Source organism: Siphateles boraxobius, unplaced genomic scaffold (assembly GCF_051911475.1).
Source record: "Siphateles boraxobius isolate OS27281-9 unplaced genomic scaffold, OSU_SipBor_1 41, whole genome shotgun sequence".
NCBI classification, from domain to species: Eukaryota; Metazoa; Chordata; class Actinopteri; order Cypriniformes; family Leuciscidae; genus Siphateles; species Siphateles boraxobius.
Window position 1 is genome coordinate 5297501 of NW_027509042.1, and position 17984 is coordinate 5315484.

A 17984-nucleotide genomic window follows, 5' to 3' on the forward strand; every position below is an offset into this window, starting at 1 on the left:
TACATAAAACACCCCAAAATAGATATGCCACAATTCTTTTCCTACACTAAAATGTTCAGCAAATGTTTTTAAACTAAAGTTAAATTCTAAAAATAAAATTAAAAATATAATTTGCATTACTGTGCAGTGTGCACTAATGCAAGGCACTGGAATGTTTGCATCACTGTCTCAGTAACCTGAAAGGGCCAAGGAAGGATTGTCGGTAACTAAATCTTCAATGTTGAGAGTGTATAAATGTAAGGATCACACAGAATAAAACCAATCAGCCAGTGTCACACACCATCCTCTGCAGTATTGTTATTGGGTACTTTCAGTGCATCTTCAACTTCTTTGCCAGGTTCCTCCTGCAGATTGGCTCTTTTGGATTCCTCTTTTGCCTCTCTATGCAGCAGCCTGTAGTTGATGCCCATTCCGATGAACAGAAACAAACTGCCAAGCAGCAGGATAAATCCACAGGCCATGTAAGTATACTTGTAGTCATGGTAGATGTCGTTGAACTTCCCTGTGAGTGTAGACAATTGTCATATAAAAAATTATTTGACTGATAATTTCTTATCAAAAAAACAAAACAAAAACATTTTAACTACCCTTTGCCTTCACTGGTTCATTTTAAAGCATACCTATTATGCAATTTTAAAGGTTCCTAATTTTGTTTTGTTTATAGGGTTAGTTCACCCAAAAATGAAAATTATGTCATTAATGACCCACCCTCATGTTGTTCCAAGCCCGTAAGACCTTATTATTTTAAAAGTTATTTTAGATTTAGTCCGAGAGTTTTCTGTCCCTCCATTGAAAATCTATGTACGGTATACTGTCCTTATCCAGAAAGGCAATAAAGACATCATCAAAGTAGTCCACGTGACCTCAGGGGGTTAGTTAGAATTTTTTGAAGTATCGAAAATAAATTTTGTTCCAAAAATAACAAAAACGATGACTTTATTCAGCATTGTATTCTCTTCCGGTTCTGTTGTCAATCCGCGTTCACGAGGCCAGTGACGCTGCTGACGTAAGACGCTGCTGACGTGTTATCTGGTGCGTCCGTGTATTCGGGTTCAAATAAATATGTCTGGTTAAAAAAATGCAAGTCTTCCCCTGTGTCGAAATCCTTAGACATGTTTGCAAAGATTGTTTTGTTTACAGCGTCCGTCTCCCTCAGACTGTAAACGAAGCTCGGGCGCACCAGATAACACGTCAGCTCGTCTTACGTCAGCGGACTCATGAACGCGGATTGACAACAGAACCGGAAGAGAATAGAATGCTGAATAAAGTCGTCGTTTTTGTTATTTTAGGAACAAAATTTATTTTCGATGATTCAAAAAATTCTAACTAACCCACTGAGGTCACATGGACTACTTTGATGATGTCTTTATTGCCTTTCTGGACGAGGACAGTATACCGTACATAGATTTTCAATGGAGGGACAAAAAGCTCTCGGACTGAATCTAAAATAACTTAAACTGTGTTCCGAAGATGAACGGAGGTCTTACGGGCTTGTAACGACATGAGGGTGAGTCATTAATGACATAATTTTCATTTTTGGGTGAACTAACCCTTTAAGGTTGTATATGCATTCACGGTAAAAAAAATAAATAAAAGCACTTTAGTTTTCTCATAATATACATTGCAGTATCACCTCACAGTATCTGAAATGGTTCGATCAAGAACCCCGCCTTTTAGAGATCCTACTCTGCTCTGATTAGTCAGATGTCGGAAACGAAACGCACATTACTATATCTCAATTTTAGCTCCAAAGGCTTCCTCAGCAATTGATACACAGTCATATGAAATGAAGTGATGGCGTTGTTGTTCACAGGCATCCAATGTAGATCATAGGCAGGCATTGTGCAAATTTGTTACAAACCTACATAGATTTGAGCATGAAGGCTGGAATTACTGAAGATTTGTTTCAGAATCGGATTCAGTTCAGAATCGGTTCTTTCTTGTGGGAGACAATAACTCCATTTGTCATTCACTTCGATGTTTTAAAACTTTGCAGACCTTTTACATTCACAAACAGCTATATTACATACTACATGAAAGGTATTATCCGAAAAAAGCATAATAGGGGCACTTTAAATGCTGCTGTGTATGAGATGTAAACACACTCCGTACTCACCTAGTAAAGGAGGCCCCAGTAACACTGGCCCACATTCCACAATCGTCACCAGTCCTACAGCACTGGAGAAACGTTGAGCCCCTACGAGATCCATGAGAGTCTCAAACAGCACTGAGCTCAGCCAGCCATAGGCAAACCCAAAGAAGATAGAGTAAATCACAAACCCTAAGTAGTCCGTGGACAGAGGGGCAAGCAGATGGCACACACCATTAAGGAAAATAGCTGCGGCGAAGAAGTACTGCACTCTTGGTCTCACCCATTTCATGTTGGCGACCATTCCCATTGAAGGCCGTGCAACCATATCTACAAAGGCCAGGACAGAGAGCAGAAAAGCTGCCTTCTCCTTGGGAATTTCTTTACTCTTGGCGTAATTACTGAGGTACACAAGAGGAGTGAAGAGGCCGAAGAACATGACCACATTACCCAATAGGTAAAGCAAAAAGCCACGATGCTTGAAGAGTGTCAGATCGATAAAGCCATTGATGATCTCTATCATGGTCTTTTGCTCTCTAGCTCTGTTGTTACTGTTAGCAGCTTTAACAGCAAGTTGGGGTTTTGGCCCAATGGGCCTCATCAGTGATCCAGCTACACAACAATTAAACAGGAGTCCACCCAGAATCAAGAAGCTCCCTCTCCAGCCGAACTGTTCAAAGAACCAAGTGTTTAAAGGAGCCAGAGTAGACAAGAAGACTGGGCTTCCAGCCATAGCGATACCATTAGCTATTGGGCGTCTTATGTAGAAATATTTTCCGATCATTGTGAGAGCTGGGTTGAGATTGAATGCCAGTCCCAGACCTGGAAAACATCAACACAAACAGTTAAAATAGAAAACTGGTCCCCAGGGTGATATTAAAATGTGTCACAAGGGTGTATCATCAACAGGAGTGCTATTACTACAAATTGCATGGGATAAGTGCAAAGATTTATGTTTAAAAGGTCCCACTTTATATTAGGTGTCTTTAACTAATATGTCAGTCCTACATTTAAATTAATAATTTGATCCAATACACTTATTGTGTACATACATGTTTTTACATTGTACTTATATTTAAAAAAAATAAAAAACACCAAACCTGTCTCTAACCTTTCCCGTATACCTCAATATAGCAGCAAAAAGTGTATTGTGATACGATATGAATAAGAAGTACCTTTTACTTATTTTTTGATGTAACTATAGTAGTTAAGGTAACCTAATATAACGCTTGACCATTTATAACAAAAAACAACAAAAAAAAGATTTTATTTATACCTCCTAAAACACCGACACAGAAGTACAAGCCCTCAAGAGTATTGCAGAAAGAGGCAGCGATGAGCCCTGCTCCCGAGAGACAGCCTCCTAAAATCATAACGCACCGACTTCCATACTTATTGACCAGGATACTGCTGACAGGACCTGGGAACAAAAATTGGAAATACAAGCTCTCAGATTCTGCACACGCACACACACAAAATAAAAATAAAATAAAAAAATAACAAAAACATTATTGCAAATATATATATTTTTTAAATTTGAAAGCAGAAAGAGATTTTATTTCCTATTTTAAGACAATTTTAAATGTTGTTTCTGAAAATGATCTTCAAACTCAGTAAGATTATACTTTAAATATAATCTTTAAGACAGTATAACATTTTAAAATACAATGAACTAAACAAAGAATGATATAATACGCCACTGCAATATTTGTGTGAATTCTTATTTTATTTATCATTTTTAGATTAAATGATGACTGTTTTGAAGTAAAGCTTTATCAAAAGTTAGTGTACTTGGTTACCAAAAAGAAAACAGGGCTGTTGAAACCTATGCTTGAGATTAAGCATAGGTTAATAGGTTATTAAGTAAGATATGTGGTAAAGAAAAATCAAGCTACAAACTAAAAAAGAACAATGGTTCAAGAAACAGCCAATTACAAGTTTTCAGGAAACTCAACGAGAGAGAGAAAATGTAACCCATGATTTGATTTTATCCATTGGGATTTGATGGGATTGAAAACAAAGGTTTTAAAAACAAAAAGGGAACGATGTTTTAGAATAGGAGCAAGTTATTACATTATGATGAAAGATTACAAAGATGTACATCTATTATCTTTTATGCACAGATTAACTGTTCACAATAACATCAGCGATGTATACTCAAAATTAAAAAGGATAAACAAATATTTTAATTTCATGGTGAAAGTTGATAGTCTCTGTTTAGACCACTAGAGGGCATTGCAGCTCTGTGGGGAAGAACAATAGAATTTGACATTGCATATTACTGCAGTAATCATCAAACTGCAGATTTTGCTGTTTCTCACCATCATCCAGCTAACTGAGGAAATTATGTTACCTGTGAAATGCAGTGGCTGTAAGACATGCTCTACTAAATCATATTTCAGATATGTTTCACTCCTATGGCAAACTTTAGCCCCAACAAACCAAACTAAAGTGTTTTGATATACTCCCCTGCAGTAGCAAACACAGTGATTACAAAAATATTAGCAGTTACGTGAGTGTTTTAAGCATTTCATGTACAGAGTCCAAATCCTATCATGAATGTAGGAAGGAAGCCTGTTAATCATGTGAAAACCGGGGAGTGACGGAGAGCGCCTGCACGTCTTCAGCCTCCCAGTATAATAGACTGCCTTGTTTGCCTCTCTAATCCACCTCATACAGTGGGGGAGCGAGTCACTGTGTGTGAACATGTACGAAAGAAAACATTAACACATTTATAAATGTGGAAATTCATTTATGTCATGTTACATCCCTGGTTTACCCCACAACAACTAGTAATACCAGTACTTTAACCAGATTTGAACATGCTTTATAAGAAATATGAGAGAACTAGAATATATAAATGGGGGGGGGGGATGTAACTGCGATTTTCTGATAAAAATTGCAATTTGAATAAAAAATTAAATATGAAAACCAGGGAGTGATGACAAGCATCAATCCAAAATAATGTGTTCTGATACTCCCCTGCAGTAGCAAACACAGTGATCCCAAAGGTATTAGTAGCTACGTGCGTGTTTTAAGTCTTCCATGTACAAATGCCAAATCCTATCATGAATTTAGGAAGGAATCATGTGAAAACCGAGGAGTGATGGTGAGCGCCTGCACGTGTTCAGCCTCCCAGTACAATAGAGTGACTTGTTTTTTCTGATAAAATTGCGATTGCAATTTAAATAAAAAATTCTGTTTGCTGTGCTTGTTCGTAGGGCGGTATAATTTGGCCAAAAAGTTGTGATTATATATCATATGGTTATAATAATAATAATTATAATTTTTAAACGTTATACCATCAAACCTGTATTTTGACAGGTAACCCCAGGGAGGCCTTAAAGCTTATCTTTAGTTGATAAGCGCTTCTCATAACAAGTATGGAAAGATGGCTGGCACATATTGCTTCCAAAAGGCACATAATAAGCAACCCAAATTCACAGCAGATGCAGAGATCGAGTTTGTGTGGAACAGCATTTACTGCAAACCAAGCAACTCTGAAATGCTACAAGCACTGGCAGATAATGAGCTGCTCATGTGTAAGAACACAGTGCTACGCTTCACTCTGAAACACGCATCGCATATATTTGTTTCCAAATTGCAGCCTTTTGAGATTTGATAATTGCACAGCCATACCATGATAATCATTAATTGTGCAGTCCTAGATAAATGTGAATGAACACTCCTCACAAATGAGCTTGAATACTTGCAAAAAACCAGCACAATACAGCAACATTGCTTCAAGCAAAGCATTGCTTCAAGCAAGCATCAGCTGAATCTAGGGCAGGGCTATCTATTTGTCCAACCAATGGCAGACAAGTGGATTCTTCAGGAAACCTGTATGAAAACATTCATTATTATGTGAAACGGCAACGTTTAGCATGAAATATTTTAGGGTAATTTGTAGCATTACTACATTCGGTAACACTTTATTTTGATGGTCCCTTTTGAACATTCTTTGCAACACTTATAGACAACAGAATGTGTTAAAGGGACCATCAAAATAAAGTGAAACCCTACATTCTGTGCACTTTCTTTTGTGCAGATTTGGTATTAAAACCACAGTACATCAAATTAATTTATATTAACATGACTTTATATGTGGTACAGACAGAATGATTTTAAATTAGAATATTCACCGACAAAGCCCTTGGGTGACATTAAATAAAAACCCACTCCTGACATATCAGATCAGTCTGCATTCATGTAAATATCCTCGTATCTGGACCTCTCTTGTTCTAGGCAAACTACCTCTGGGCTGCCTGGGTCACGACAACAAGCTTAAATGCACTAGAGGTCTATGTAGGAAGATGTCTTGGCCTAGAATGCCAAAACACCACATCCCTGGAAAATAAACAAACACCTTCTGACAGTATTTAGCTTAGAGGGCATTCAGACTTCTTTCAAATGGTGAGTGAGACAGTGGATGAATTCATAAAGAGGCAGAGGGGGCATCAGAAAACAGACAGAAAGGGAAATGACTGCAAAAAGGGGACCACAACACCTGTCAGTCATGGACAGCATAACTACTAGATGCTAAAACAATGCCATTCTGATTTATTTGTGAGCATGCACTATTAGGAATGGTATATTGCTACACAGACTTCTGATCTGCATAAGTCAGCATAAAATATTCACACAGTTACGTCTTGCCTGCAAATATGTTTGCAAACCATAATACTACATGTTGCGAATCTGTACATCATTGTGTTCAGAACAAAACGCTTTTTTTTTTTTTTCACGAGTGCTTGGTTCTTGGTCATCTGGGTCATGTGCTCTGTATTGCCCCCAGTTGGGAATTAGCTCATCTGGGCCAGAAGGGGCAGTGTAGGAGTATGAGGTCAAATGTAAAGTCATGTGCTTCCACATCTCATGCCATAATGTCAACCCCACTGACATAGACTGAAAGGTCTGTGTTTCAAAAAGACATCCAGATCGACCACTTTATTCTTTGTCAAGACAAATGTGAGGGCAAAAGCTCTCATGGAAGTATGTGGGACAATGATATAAACAGACTGAGTGTCCACAATAAAAAAAGGAAAAATCTTTTCAAAGAAAAGAAAATCCCATTGTACAATCAGAACTTAATAATAATAATAAAAATGATGATGATCTCAAGCCACACCTGCGATGATTTGAATTATTATCACTATTAGGCTACTTTTATTATTAAATTAATATTACAATTTTTTTTCTCGCAATAATTTCATAGTGCATCACCGCATAACTGATGCTCTACAATGATAAGATGCCATATTAGCTTACTCCTAATCAAAACAACTTTTAGGTTTGAGACTTCTTCACCAGCATAACTAGCGCAAAGTGTGCACTGCTTGTGTGATATTCACTGGTTCGTCTTCGTTATTTAAAACGGAAATATTTCCAATATTGTGACGTGACATTTTTCTTTATCAACTGCTCGCAAAATGATTGACAACAACTCAACGAGCTTTACATTACTTCACTGTATGCTTGCCCTGAATGGAATAGAAGAGTTTTAACATTCTTCAAAACATCTTGACATCTTGTTTGTGTTCCACAGAGAACAGAGAGTTGCACAGGCTCGGAATGACACGAGGATAAGGAAAGAAAATGAAAAATAGTATTTATTTTTACCTCTTTTAAAGGTTGTGTGAAAGCATGCACGCAAGCCATACTGATAGTATAATTGGCTTTTGCAATAAAACTTTGACTTATAAAGTCAAAAGTAGCACCATACTGTCAGAAACATTCAAAGCTTTTTTTCATATTATCTGTAATGGTTGATATTTTTTAAACTCATTTTTGATCTGCTCAGTAGCGTGAGAAGGAGAAGGTGCAATTTAGTCTGTCATTGTGAGTGTGCTGAGATCATTTGGTGGTGCTCCACTTCCTGAGACAAGTTTGCTATTGACGCTAGTCATCACAAGTCTGTGTGACTCCCGAGTTAGGCGTCTCATCTCCTCATCTCTCTCCAAGGAAAACATCTGACACTTGCAGAATAAAGAGCTGACTGAGAAGAAAGACTCCAGAGGGAGATAGAGTTGCCCATTCAGAGCTCAATCTCTCAGCAAAGAAGCCGGTGGGTGATGTCAAAGCCTTGTCTAGCATGCCTCTCGTTTCTACATTCAAATGAATAAGGGTCTTTCATTCACGCAATATCCATTAATAAACTGTGCCTTCATTACCTGTGCCATGATCTCACCACTGGCTTGAATGGACAACAAAACAGCATTATTTAAAAGTGACTCATGGACAGAATAACTGTGTTAAGCAACTCGGATTTAAATCCGTGCAAACGTCTAGTACGAAATTAAACCATTATGAATTCACAACTTTTTTTATGATATATATAGAGTGTTTGAGAGTTTTGAGTGGAAGACAAAAGGATAAAGAGCAGGAAGACACCGCTTACCTCCTCCATACATGACAGCAAGCATGATGGAAGAGATCCAGGACACTTGACTGCTATTGACATCAAAGATCACTTCAATTTCCTTGAAGAACACAGTGATGGACTTTGGGAAGGCATAGGAGAAACCTATAGAAATGAAGGCGCCAACCACCACGGCCCAACCCCAGCCCCCCTCAGGAGGGGTGTAGCCCACAGGACCTCCAACAGCAGGTGCCATAGCTCCAGGTGTTTACAAAGCTCTCTTTGTCTCTAAAGAAATAAAGAAAATGGCCAGTGAAAAAGAGTTCGAAGTCAAACAATTAGGTTATTAAAAAAATGTTTTCTTAATGAGCTTTAGAAACATGGATTTTGACTGCATATTTAAATAACTAAAAAAATAATAATTTTGGGGTCAGTAAGATTTTTTTATATTTTTGCAAGAAGTGTCTTATGCTCATTAAGGCAGCATTTATTTGATCAAAAATACAGTAAAAAAGGTAATAATGAGAAATATCATCACAATTTAAAATAACTTTTCTTTTTTTCCCCCTAAAATAACTTGTTTTCTATTTTAATATGCTTTCAAATGCAATATATTTCTGTGATGGTAAAACTGAATTTTCCACATCATTACTCCAGTGTTAAGTGTCACATGATTCTTCAAATATCATTCTATGCTGATTTGGAAACAATTATACATTTGCTGAATATATGTTGAATATTAATGCTGAGAAAAAAACAACAGTACTGACTCCAAACTTTTGAAAAATATACATTCAACTATACATACATAAAAAAACCTAAACCTAAAATATTAATAATGTTTTTAGTGTATTGCTATGGGTTTTCTGGTCTTTATATGGCTCAGGTCGCTCATTCAATGTAATTCTATAGGATTTTTTCGTCCATTTATCTAGAAGGCGAGAAATGTCTAAAGTCAGAAAAGCCCCTCAACCGCATCATTTGAGGGTATCATTCATGTTTGAGGCACAAGCGCTGTGGGATGAGTTACGTGCTGAAGTTAAACACCTTAAGCCTGGTTCACACGTCAGGATAATTAGGCAGATTTTAGCCCCGATTTACCCCTTCCGACAATCTTAAGTATGCTCCGATTATTGTAAAATAGTCTGATCAGATATTCCTGCCGTGTGTGGTGTGTTAAGAGTGCTCTCGTCTGCTCGGAAGGACGTCGGGACCGCTCCGATCTCAAATCGGGGATATCCAACATGTTGGATTTTTTTGGCCCAATTTCTCCTCTTGTGTGGCGCCCCCCGGGGACAAACGAGCACGCAGCCTGTGGACTGTGGCGTGTAGCCAATCAGAAAGCGAGGTGACGAGGCGCAGAGGAAGCACCGGGAAACAAAATCAAAACAGCCGCCCATGCTCGCGTTGTCTCCACTTCTTTGACCATCGCCTTTTCTTTTGATAACTTTTTTTTTCGGTTAAAAACAAACTACAAACTATCGCCACTGCATCCTCCTCGTCCCCTAATGATTGTTTACTCTGAAGTCACGTTTGATCTCGAGGGATTTTGCGAGATTTTCCGTCTGACCTGGGAATGCTCGGGAGTCAAATCGTTTTGTGTGTGATGTGTTGATTTTGCCGTGTGGCTGCGCAGACCAAAACTGATTTGGATTTGAATTTTAAAATCGTCCCGTGTGAACCAGGCTTTAGGTTGGGTGTTTCTTCAAATCCCTAACACTGAGTATGAGTAATAGTAATAGTGATGCTATAGCACCTTTAATACTTCGATTCATAGGGAAATACAACCTTTTCTGCACAACTAGTCCTCTAAAGGTAAGCCTAAAACTTCAAAGCATCACACATCAATAAACATGAATCACACCCAAAAGCTTCAAGAAATCATTGTGCATACATGTGGCAGAAAACCGTTCAAAGGAAACGTAGATGGTACATAAAGACTTGTGGCGACTTTACATATTAAAGCCTCACAGCCGACCTGAGTGCAACCAGTATTTGTAAAGCCACAGCAGGAGGCTTTTAAAGCGAACATTCCCTCCAAAATGGAAATATGACTTACATTATTTAAGGAGGATCAGAGGTTTATGTCAGAGAGAGGCATCGTATACCAATATCAGGTTGTTTCCCCCATTAGCATTTAAGCCTCTACATGTGCTCTTGGATTTGTTTTGCTAGCCCAGACAACATGATCTTGAGGAATCAGGGCACCCTGCCATTAGCTGCTAGATAGTTTTTTAATAACAACTTTCTCATTAAAACAACAATGTGCAGTCATTATCACAAAACAAACCCAGACAAGATAATCGGGACCTCAATGCAGAGAGGGTCTTGCATCACCCTGAAGAGGTTTATTTTGCGATAATAACTGTCTGGCTGTACGTTCTCCTCCATATTACATGGCTACTTATCAAACAAATGAACATGAAATTATTCTCCCTTTCACGTATGGGATCGGTAAGATATTTGTAATGTTTTTGAAAGTCTTCTAAGCCCTTTTTACACCTGGTATGAAGATGCGTTTTGTTCAATCTGTCACTTTTGTCCTCTTTCAATCACTTCTGTCCTGATTTCTTTAAACGGAGGGTCTATGGGCTGGTAAATGCCCCCCCCCCCCCCCCCAGATCTTTTGATCTAATGGACAAAATAAACTTGTACAATTTACATATGAACGCACCCGGAGACAACTGGAAAACACAGAGAACAGCAACTTTTGTTTCTGCTTTGACAGGCGCAAGATCACGGCGAATGCTGTGACTGCGTTAGAAATCAGGTATGGTGAGAGGGGATTGCTTGGTACGTTTTCCATCTTCAAACCAAACTTGAGTCAACAGTCGACAAAGTTTAAATCCTGTCTGGCTAGCGTGCTTCCCATAATTTTTACACATTAGGTCAGTAGGCAGAGAGTAGGCGTCTTTTGTGGCTGTTCGAACGCATTCGATCACATGAGCATTTACACTACGAAAGCAATCCGGTCGAATACGTTTTTGACTACCTCAAAACGTTTTACACCCCATTTACAACTGTATTTAGCGTCATCCACTTGTGATCAGATCGACCAAAATGCATCTTTGTACCAGGTGTTAACATGTTTTATTTGACAAAAAAATGCAGTAAAAAGAGTAATATTGTGAAATATTGTGACAAATTAATCAGTTTTGTATTGTGATACATTTCAAAATATAGTTTATAATATATTTGCCTGCAGAATGACTGACCAATCAGAATCTAGTATTCCAGAGTGGCGTATAGTAATTTTTAAGGTAGTGTCAAACAGTTTAAAATGTGGCAGAATTATCTGAATTCATACAAGCACTCTTAACATATCGTCAATGATACAATTTTGTATGCAATTCTTACAAGATGTATTTGGATTTAGCTATTATTACATCACTGGGCTGTTCACTTTGAATTTGGACAATCTGACAGTTTGATCATGTTGGCAGAGCTTATTGCTCCTTTCAGCTGAAGTGCTGTATGGTTTAAAAAGAAGTGAGAATGAAATGAATCACTTTACAGGTAAAACGTGTCCTTGACACACCGTCAGGCTAGACATTTTAGCGCATTCAAGCTTAGAATCACACATTCCACACAAAAGTGCTCCTACCTTTCTGGCACAGTCTATAAATTCTCTGCATAAAATAGTCCAAAGTACTCTTCTATTCCACTGTGATGGCAAGCAGCATTTTAAGGGACCACACTGGGTCAAGGCAAGTCTCTAGTTATGAGAATAATCCAGAGAAAAATCACGGTGGTTGAAAACGAACTGCTGAAAGTTCTATAGGCCTATGATATGGTCAGCCTTGTGAAACTGTCTAACTGAGGTCCAACCAGCTCTTATTGGCCCCCAATGTCTACAGAAAACTCAAAATAGATTTCTATTGGCTCCCTGATGTCTGCCACCATGCCCACTTGTGTCCCTGCTCTCCTCCTCTTTGTTCTTTGTTTAAGGACTTTTAGGAGTCTGTTGAGTTCTCCTTTGGAGGATACAGGTTTAAACTGAGATAGCATGTTGTTTGTTGATTGTGTCAATGTACCCAGTGTCAACAAACACCCATAATAGGCCACACTATTATACTTCCTACATGCAAATGTATAATTAGGTCTGAGTCATGTTTCTTATTGTCAGTCATTGTGTTTTGTTCCATGACCCGATTGAATGATAAGGATGAGCGTTTGTAGCTGCACGTGAGACATGACATGCACAAAAACCATCACACACTCACACAGTTTCCTAAGCGTCAAATCCTTTCAACAGTTGTTTACAATGTTAATCTCTTGACATCTGTGAGAAAATGCTAAGTCATATTGTCATGTGGTTCAAGGTAGTGAAATTTCTTAAAATCATTTGCAATACTATAAGCTACATGAGATGAAAAACGGAAGCAAATAGCTATCTATCTATAAATCAATGTCTACTCATATGTCTGTCTGTGTCTATCTACCTAGAATAACTTATTCCTTGATATGTCACTAAATATTTCACAAAACAAAGTTTAATAATGTCAGTGATCAAAACGTTTTTAATTCAATTATTTAACACACTGTTTTCAGATACAATTTGATAATACTGTAATTCATATTAAAAATACAATTTTATATGATAATAATATTTAAAAACTAATCTTACAGCAGTCACGATTTCTTTGTAATTCTACTTCCTTAAATTCAAATTACATTTCTACACCCAATTCAAATGTTTAAAGCTGCAGTCCGTAACTTTTCTGGATTAAAAATTATTCCAAATAAATTTTTGAGCAAGTACATAACTAGCCAGTGTTCAAAACTTTCTGCGTCCTACGGAGCCCCTAAAGGGACGTGGTGGTGGAAAAAAAATTAGGATGGGAGAATTTTTTTTCCCAAATCTTTTGCGTTCCCTCGCAAAACTTTTCCGTTCCCCCGTAAAAAATGGCGTTCCCTCGCAAAACTTTTGCGTTCCCTCGCAAAGATATTTCCGTTCCCACGTAAAATGTTTGCATTCCCTCGCAACGTTTTTTGCAGTCCCACGCAAAGTCATTTGCATTCCCCCGCAAAACATTTGCGTTCCCTCGCAAAGATATTTGCGTTCTCAAGCAAAAGGTTTGCATTCCCCCGCAAAGTTATTTGCGTTCCCACGCAAAACATTTGCATTCCCTCGTAAAGATATTTGCATTCCCACGCAAAACCTGTTGGGAGCTCGGACAGACACTTCTTGTTTCATGTCCCGCTGGCAGTGCTTCAGAGCTCCATACGTTAATGGAGCGTTTCATAGTGTTTGAACTTGGACTCAAATATAAAGAAATGCGGTCAGTGCTTAACTCAAGGAGTTCAGTGAAGTTGGCAATATATTTACAAAGGCTATTCGAACGTCCCGGATCAATATTCTTGAGCTAAACGTTGTTAAAACACAAACGACACCTATTTACAATCACAGTAACCTAGACAACGAGCTACAACCCAATTCTCCTCAAAACAAGCTTTATAATATAGGCTAAATGGATCTCTATGTGCAGGCAGCTGAGAGACAAGTCAGAAGGGACCATCTACAAAGTGCAATATAACCCAAAAAACGTCTACAGCATCAACTCATAGTCAAAAATATAAAAATAGTCATTAATTTCAATGTTACAAACTGTAGTGCCACCCAATTCAGTTTACACATCAATGGTGACCCACTGGTCATACAACACTGCTTTTGCAAATTTTATATTATGAAAAATATTCTATATCTTCACTGTAACACACCAAATTTAGTTCCCACATCACTGCTCTAATGTTGGTCTTAGTTTGGGAAGTAATTGCACATAAAAAAAAGTAGGCCTATTCTTTACACAAATTATATTGGTACCGTACGCAGCTAACATAATAGTTACAACCATAGCTTTTGCATTATATTTGCTTACTGAATTTGAAGGCATTACACTGAATAACAGTTTGAAGTTATTTAATATTTTCTCTAAAAAGGGTAAAGTTATTGATTTTATTTCATAATAAATAATCATAAAAATCATGCATTTTTTAATGAAAAGTCTCCTACTGTAGTATAACCAGCAGGAGAGCAATCACTGCGTGAACTGAATTTGGTGACAGTACAGTGTATAACAGTGAAGCTATTGAATATGTTTAATAATATAAAATGTGCAGAAGGGTTTTGGGATTTGCACTTTGCAGACGGCCCCTTATTCGGACTTGTCTCTCAATCGGCTGGTTATAGACAAATTTATATTTTAAAGCTCGTTTTGAGGAAAATTGGGTTGTGTAGCTCGTTGTCTAGGTTACTGTGATTGTAAATAGGTGTTTTTTGTTTGTGTTTTAACAATGTTTAGCTCAAGAATATTGATCCGAATAGCCTATGTGAATATATTGCCAACTTCACTGAACTCCTTGAGTTAAGCACTGACCGCATTTCTTTATATTTGAGTCCAAGTTCAAACACAATGAAACGCTCCATTAACCTACGGAGCTCTGAAGCACTGCCAGCGGGACATGAAACAGGAAGTGTCTGTCCGAGCTCCCACCAGGTTTTGCGTGGGAACGCAAATATCTTTGCGAGGGAATGCAAAAGTTTTACGTGGGAACGCAAATATCTTTGCGAGGGAACGCAAATAACTTTGCGACGGAACGCAAACATTTTGCGAGGGAACGCAAAAATTGTGCAGGGGAACGCAAATATCTTTGCGAGGGAACACAAAAGAAAAAAGGCTACAGACAAAAAGAGATTGCAACCGGGCTCATGCGAAAACAAGGATAATATCGGAAGGGCATTAAATGTAGTCACGCAATGCTGATGTTGTTAACATTAACAATTTGAGAACAAAGTATAATTTGCACGGTTTGACGTGATATGATAAGTGATCGTTAGATTTAATCAGCACGATTTACTGCAATGCTTTTTCCCCCCTAGTTGGTCAGAACAAAAGTGGATGTTACTTGTTGATATGACATTTTACGGTGAAAATTCTTATGTTGGTCATACTTCCAAAAAGTAGAATCTGTGATTACGAATGACAGTATCCACACCGGCGCGGTGACTGACAGCCTCACATTCTCCTCAAAACATTGGATTCATCAGTGCTGTGCCGTGCCGAGGCACAACCCACGTAAAGTTGATAATTCCGCGAATAACTGCAATTGCAGATTTCGAACAGATATGGTGACAAAGAGGAAAAACTACGGACTGCAGCTTTAAATCAAGAACTTATTGGAATTTTAAGGGAATTCTAAATAAATTTTAGAATGTTGCACAACCCTAAAACCCATTGTGTTTTCATACTTAGCATCTCAGAGAGAAGCATCTCAATTGTACCCAATATTCTACAGAATTAATAAATTGACGTTAAGTTGAAGAGCCTTCATTGTCTCTCATTCTAAACAAGACCAGGGACCGAAGAGCAAAGGTGACAATCTTTTGAGCCATATTTTCCAAGTGAGAATAAACTGAGGCAATCATTTCACTACAGTTTTTTTCCTCATAAAACTAGAAAATGTTCCGCTTCACGTATTAGCAGACTCAAACCGTAAAACAAACCATTCTCCCCAATTCCTGTCTGTGACTTTCAAAGGCGTAGTTACTCTTTCATTTCAGAGTGACTGTGTCCTGGACGTGACACCAAGCCAAAATACTGTATTTACTTTTTCTGCTTTGCGTAGTAAAATCTCCACAAAAGTGACATAAAAAGAATTCTTCTTCATCTCAGGAAGCTTTGTGCTCAGCCCAGGCCCGGGAGGAGCAGTTTGTGACTTGTGCTCCTACGACCAAACCACAAGATCTGATGGTCACACATTCACGGTGAAAAATGCACGTGTGTAAACAGCTGTAATAATAAACATGCCACGAAAAGGCAGGAAAGAATAGAAGAGACTGTGCTCTCCCGTCGAGGTCTCTATTGTTCAACACATCATGGTTTAATGTGAAAGGAAGTGCTGTGTGACACTCCTAATGGGGTCATATATGGAGTTTATAGGAAAGAGGAGGTTCAAAAGACCACCAGTCTGATGGCCTCTTTCAATATTTTTTTTTACATCACAGATTTCTGCTGCTGTGACCGTCAAGTGTGTCACTTCATAGCTAAAGGCTAAGATGAAGTAGGGGAGACTTAGACCTTCACAAATTCTAATTAGCTTTGGTGTGCACTGAGGTTAATTGTCATCACTCTTGTGAAACATGTTAGACAAAAAAAGTGACAGAATTTGTTAAGAAGTAGTAAGGATTTAACACTAGTCACCTGGATCAGTACCATCTCAGAGTTGGTGTCTTGATCTTGTGGTCTTGGCATCTTGATCTAAGTCTTGGCTTATAGTTCTCCGTCTACTACATCTCCACACCTCCTGATATCTTTCACTTCATTAACACCTGGACACATACTGTAACATCTAGAGAAATTCAATTCAAAGTAGTGAGAGACAGATTAGCATTTAAACCTTGGGCCCGATTCCATCATAATTGAATGAAAGATAAATGAAATTTCCATCAATGGCAGGGAAAGTGTTAATAAATGAATATGTCATTGCATTTCGATAAAGTATCCATTTATACTGTACCTACATATTGCAATTGCATCACAAACATGACAATTCAAGCAGAAAGCTTGGTGTTTTTTAAGTTGACCGGTATTAAACAATGCACGTCACTGTCACAGTGTCTGGTTTGTGTTCCCTGGGTTGTCACTAGAGGTCCTTGTTCTCACGGTGTCTTTCACGTTTGACTTCATTTCCCAGCATTCTGCCTGTCACTCGTCAGTTCATTGCACTCAGCTGTTTCCCATCACCTTGTTAGTTCTGTGTGTGTATATATACCCTGTCTGTTTTAGTGTTTGTCACGGAGTCATTGTTTTATGTCCTCACACTTCTGTGCCCTGCCTTTGCCTGAGGCTTGTTTGTGTTTTATGTTTTGGACTGCCTTTTTGGATTTTGAACCTTGCCTGGACTGGATTGTGAGTACGGATTACCCTAATAAACATACTGCAACTGGATCTGTCTTTTCCTGTGTGTGTTCGTGACAGAACGACTCCGTCATGCAAGGATCCAGCAGTACAGGTTTCCGAATCCGTCCCCCTACCTAATGAAGAGAGGAGGGGACGACTCAGTAATTTAATGGCTTTACGCCAACAGGGACAGTCGGTGGGTGGACTAGCTCAATTCTTTTGGACTCTCTCAAGAGGTATGGGTTACAATGAGGCGGCACTAAAAGACCTTTTTAATAATTGCCTTGATAACCCATTACCTCGATGTGAGATGATGGGGCTGGAGACTCTGGACTTCTGGGGGTTCACTAATTATCTGCAGAGACGTAGCCGGAGGATTACGTCAGACCGGTTTGTTTTTTCTGACAGGATGACTGAGTCCACATCGGCGTTTCCTGACGGGAGGGCGGACCCTGCACCTGTGTCTCCGGAAAGGATGGCCACCATCGAGCCAGTGTCTCCGTCTTCCGCAAAGCGAGACCCTCAGCAGACCGCACCATCAGCCAGCACGGCTGCCTCCTTTGGACACGTCCGAGGGTGGAGTGGACTGGTGTCCAAGCTGGTCAATCAGCCACTGTCATCTGTCTGAACAGCCGAT

At 38.7% G+C, this 17984-nt stretch overlaps 1 protein-coding gene across 1 annotated transcript in view; it reads right to left on the minus strand.

Moving 5' to 3' along the window:
• slc16a1a (solute carrier family 16 member 1a) overlaps positions 1-12300 on the minus strand; it is a 15197-nt gene extending 2897 nt beyond the window's left edge. The window contains exons 1-5 of the mRNA XM_077197946.1: positions 12052-12300; positions 8487-8735; positions 3366-3509; positions 2117-2911; positions 1-502 (exon numbers count right to left, since the gene is read on the minus strand). The exon at positions 1-502 is cut by the window's left edge and continues 2897 nt beyond it. Of these exons, the coding sequence (XP_077054061.1) occupies positions 273-502; positions 2117-2911; positions 3366-3509; positions 8487-8703 (1386 nt within the window). The 5' untranslated portion in view covers positions 8704-8735; positions 12052-12300 and the 3' untranslated portion in view covers positions 1-272. The remainder of the gene's footprint in view (positions 503-2116; positions 2912-3365; positions 3510-8486; positions 8736-12051) is intronic.
• Between the last annotated feature and the right edge of the window lie 5684 nt (positions 12301-17984).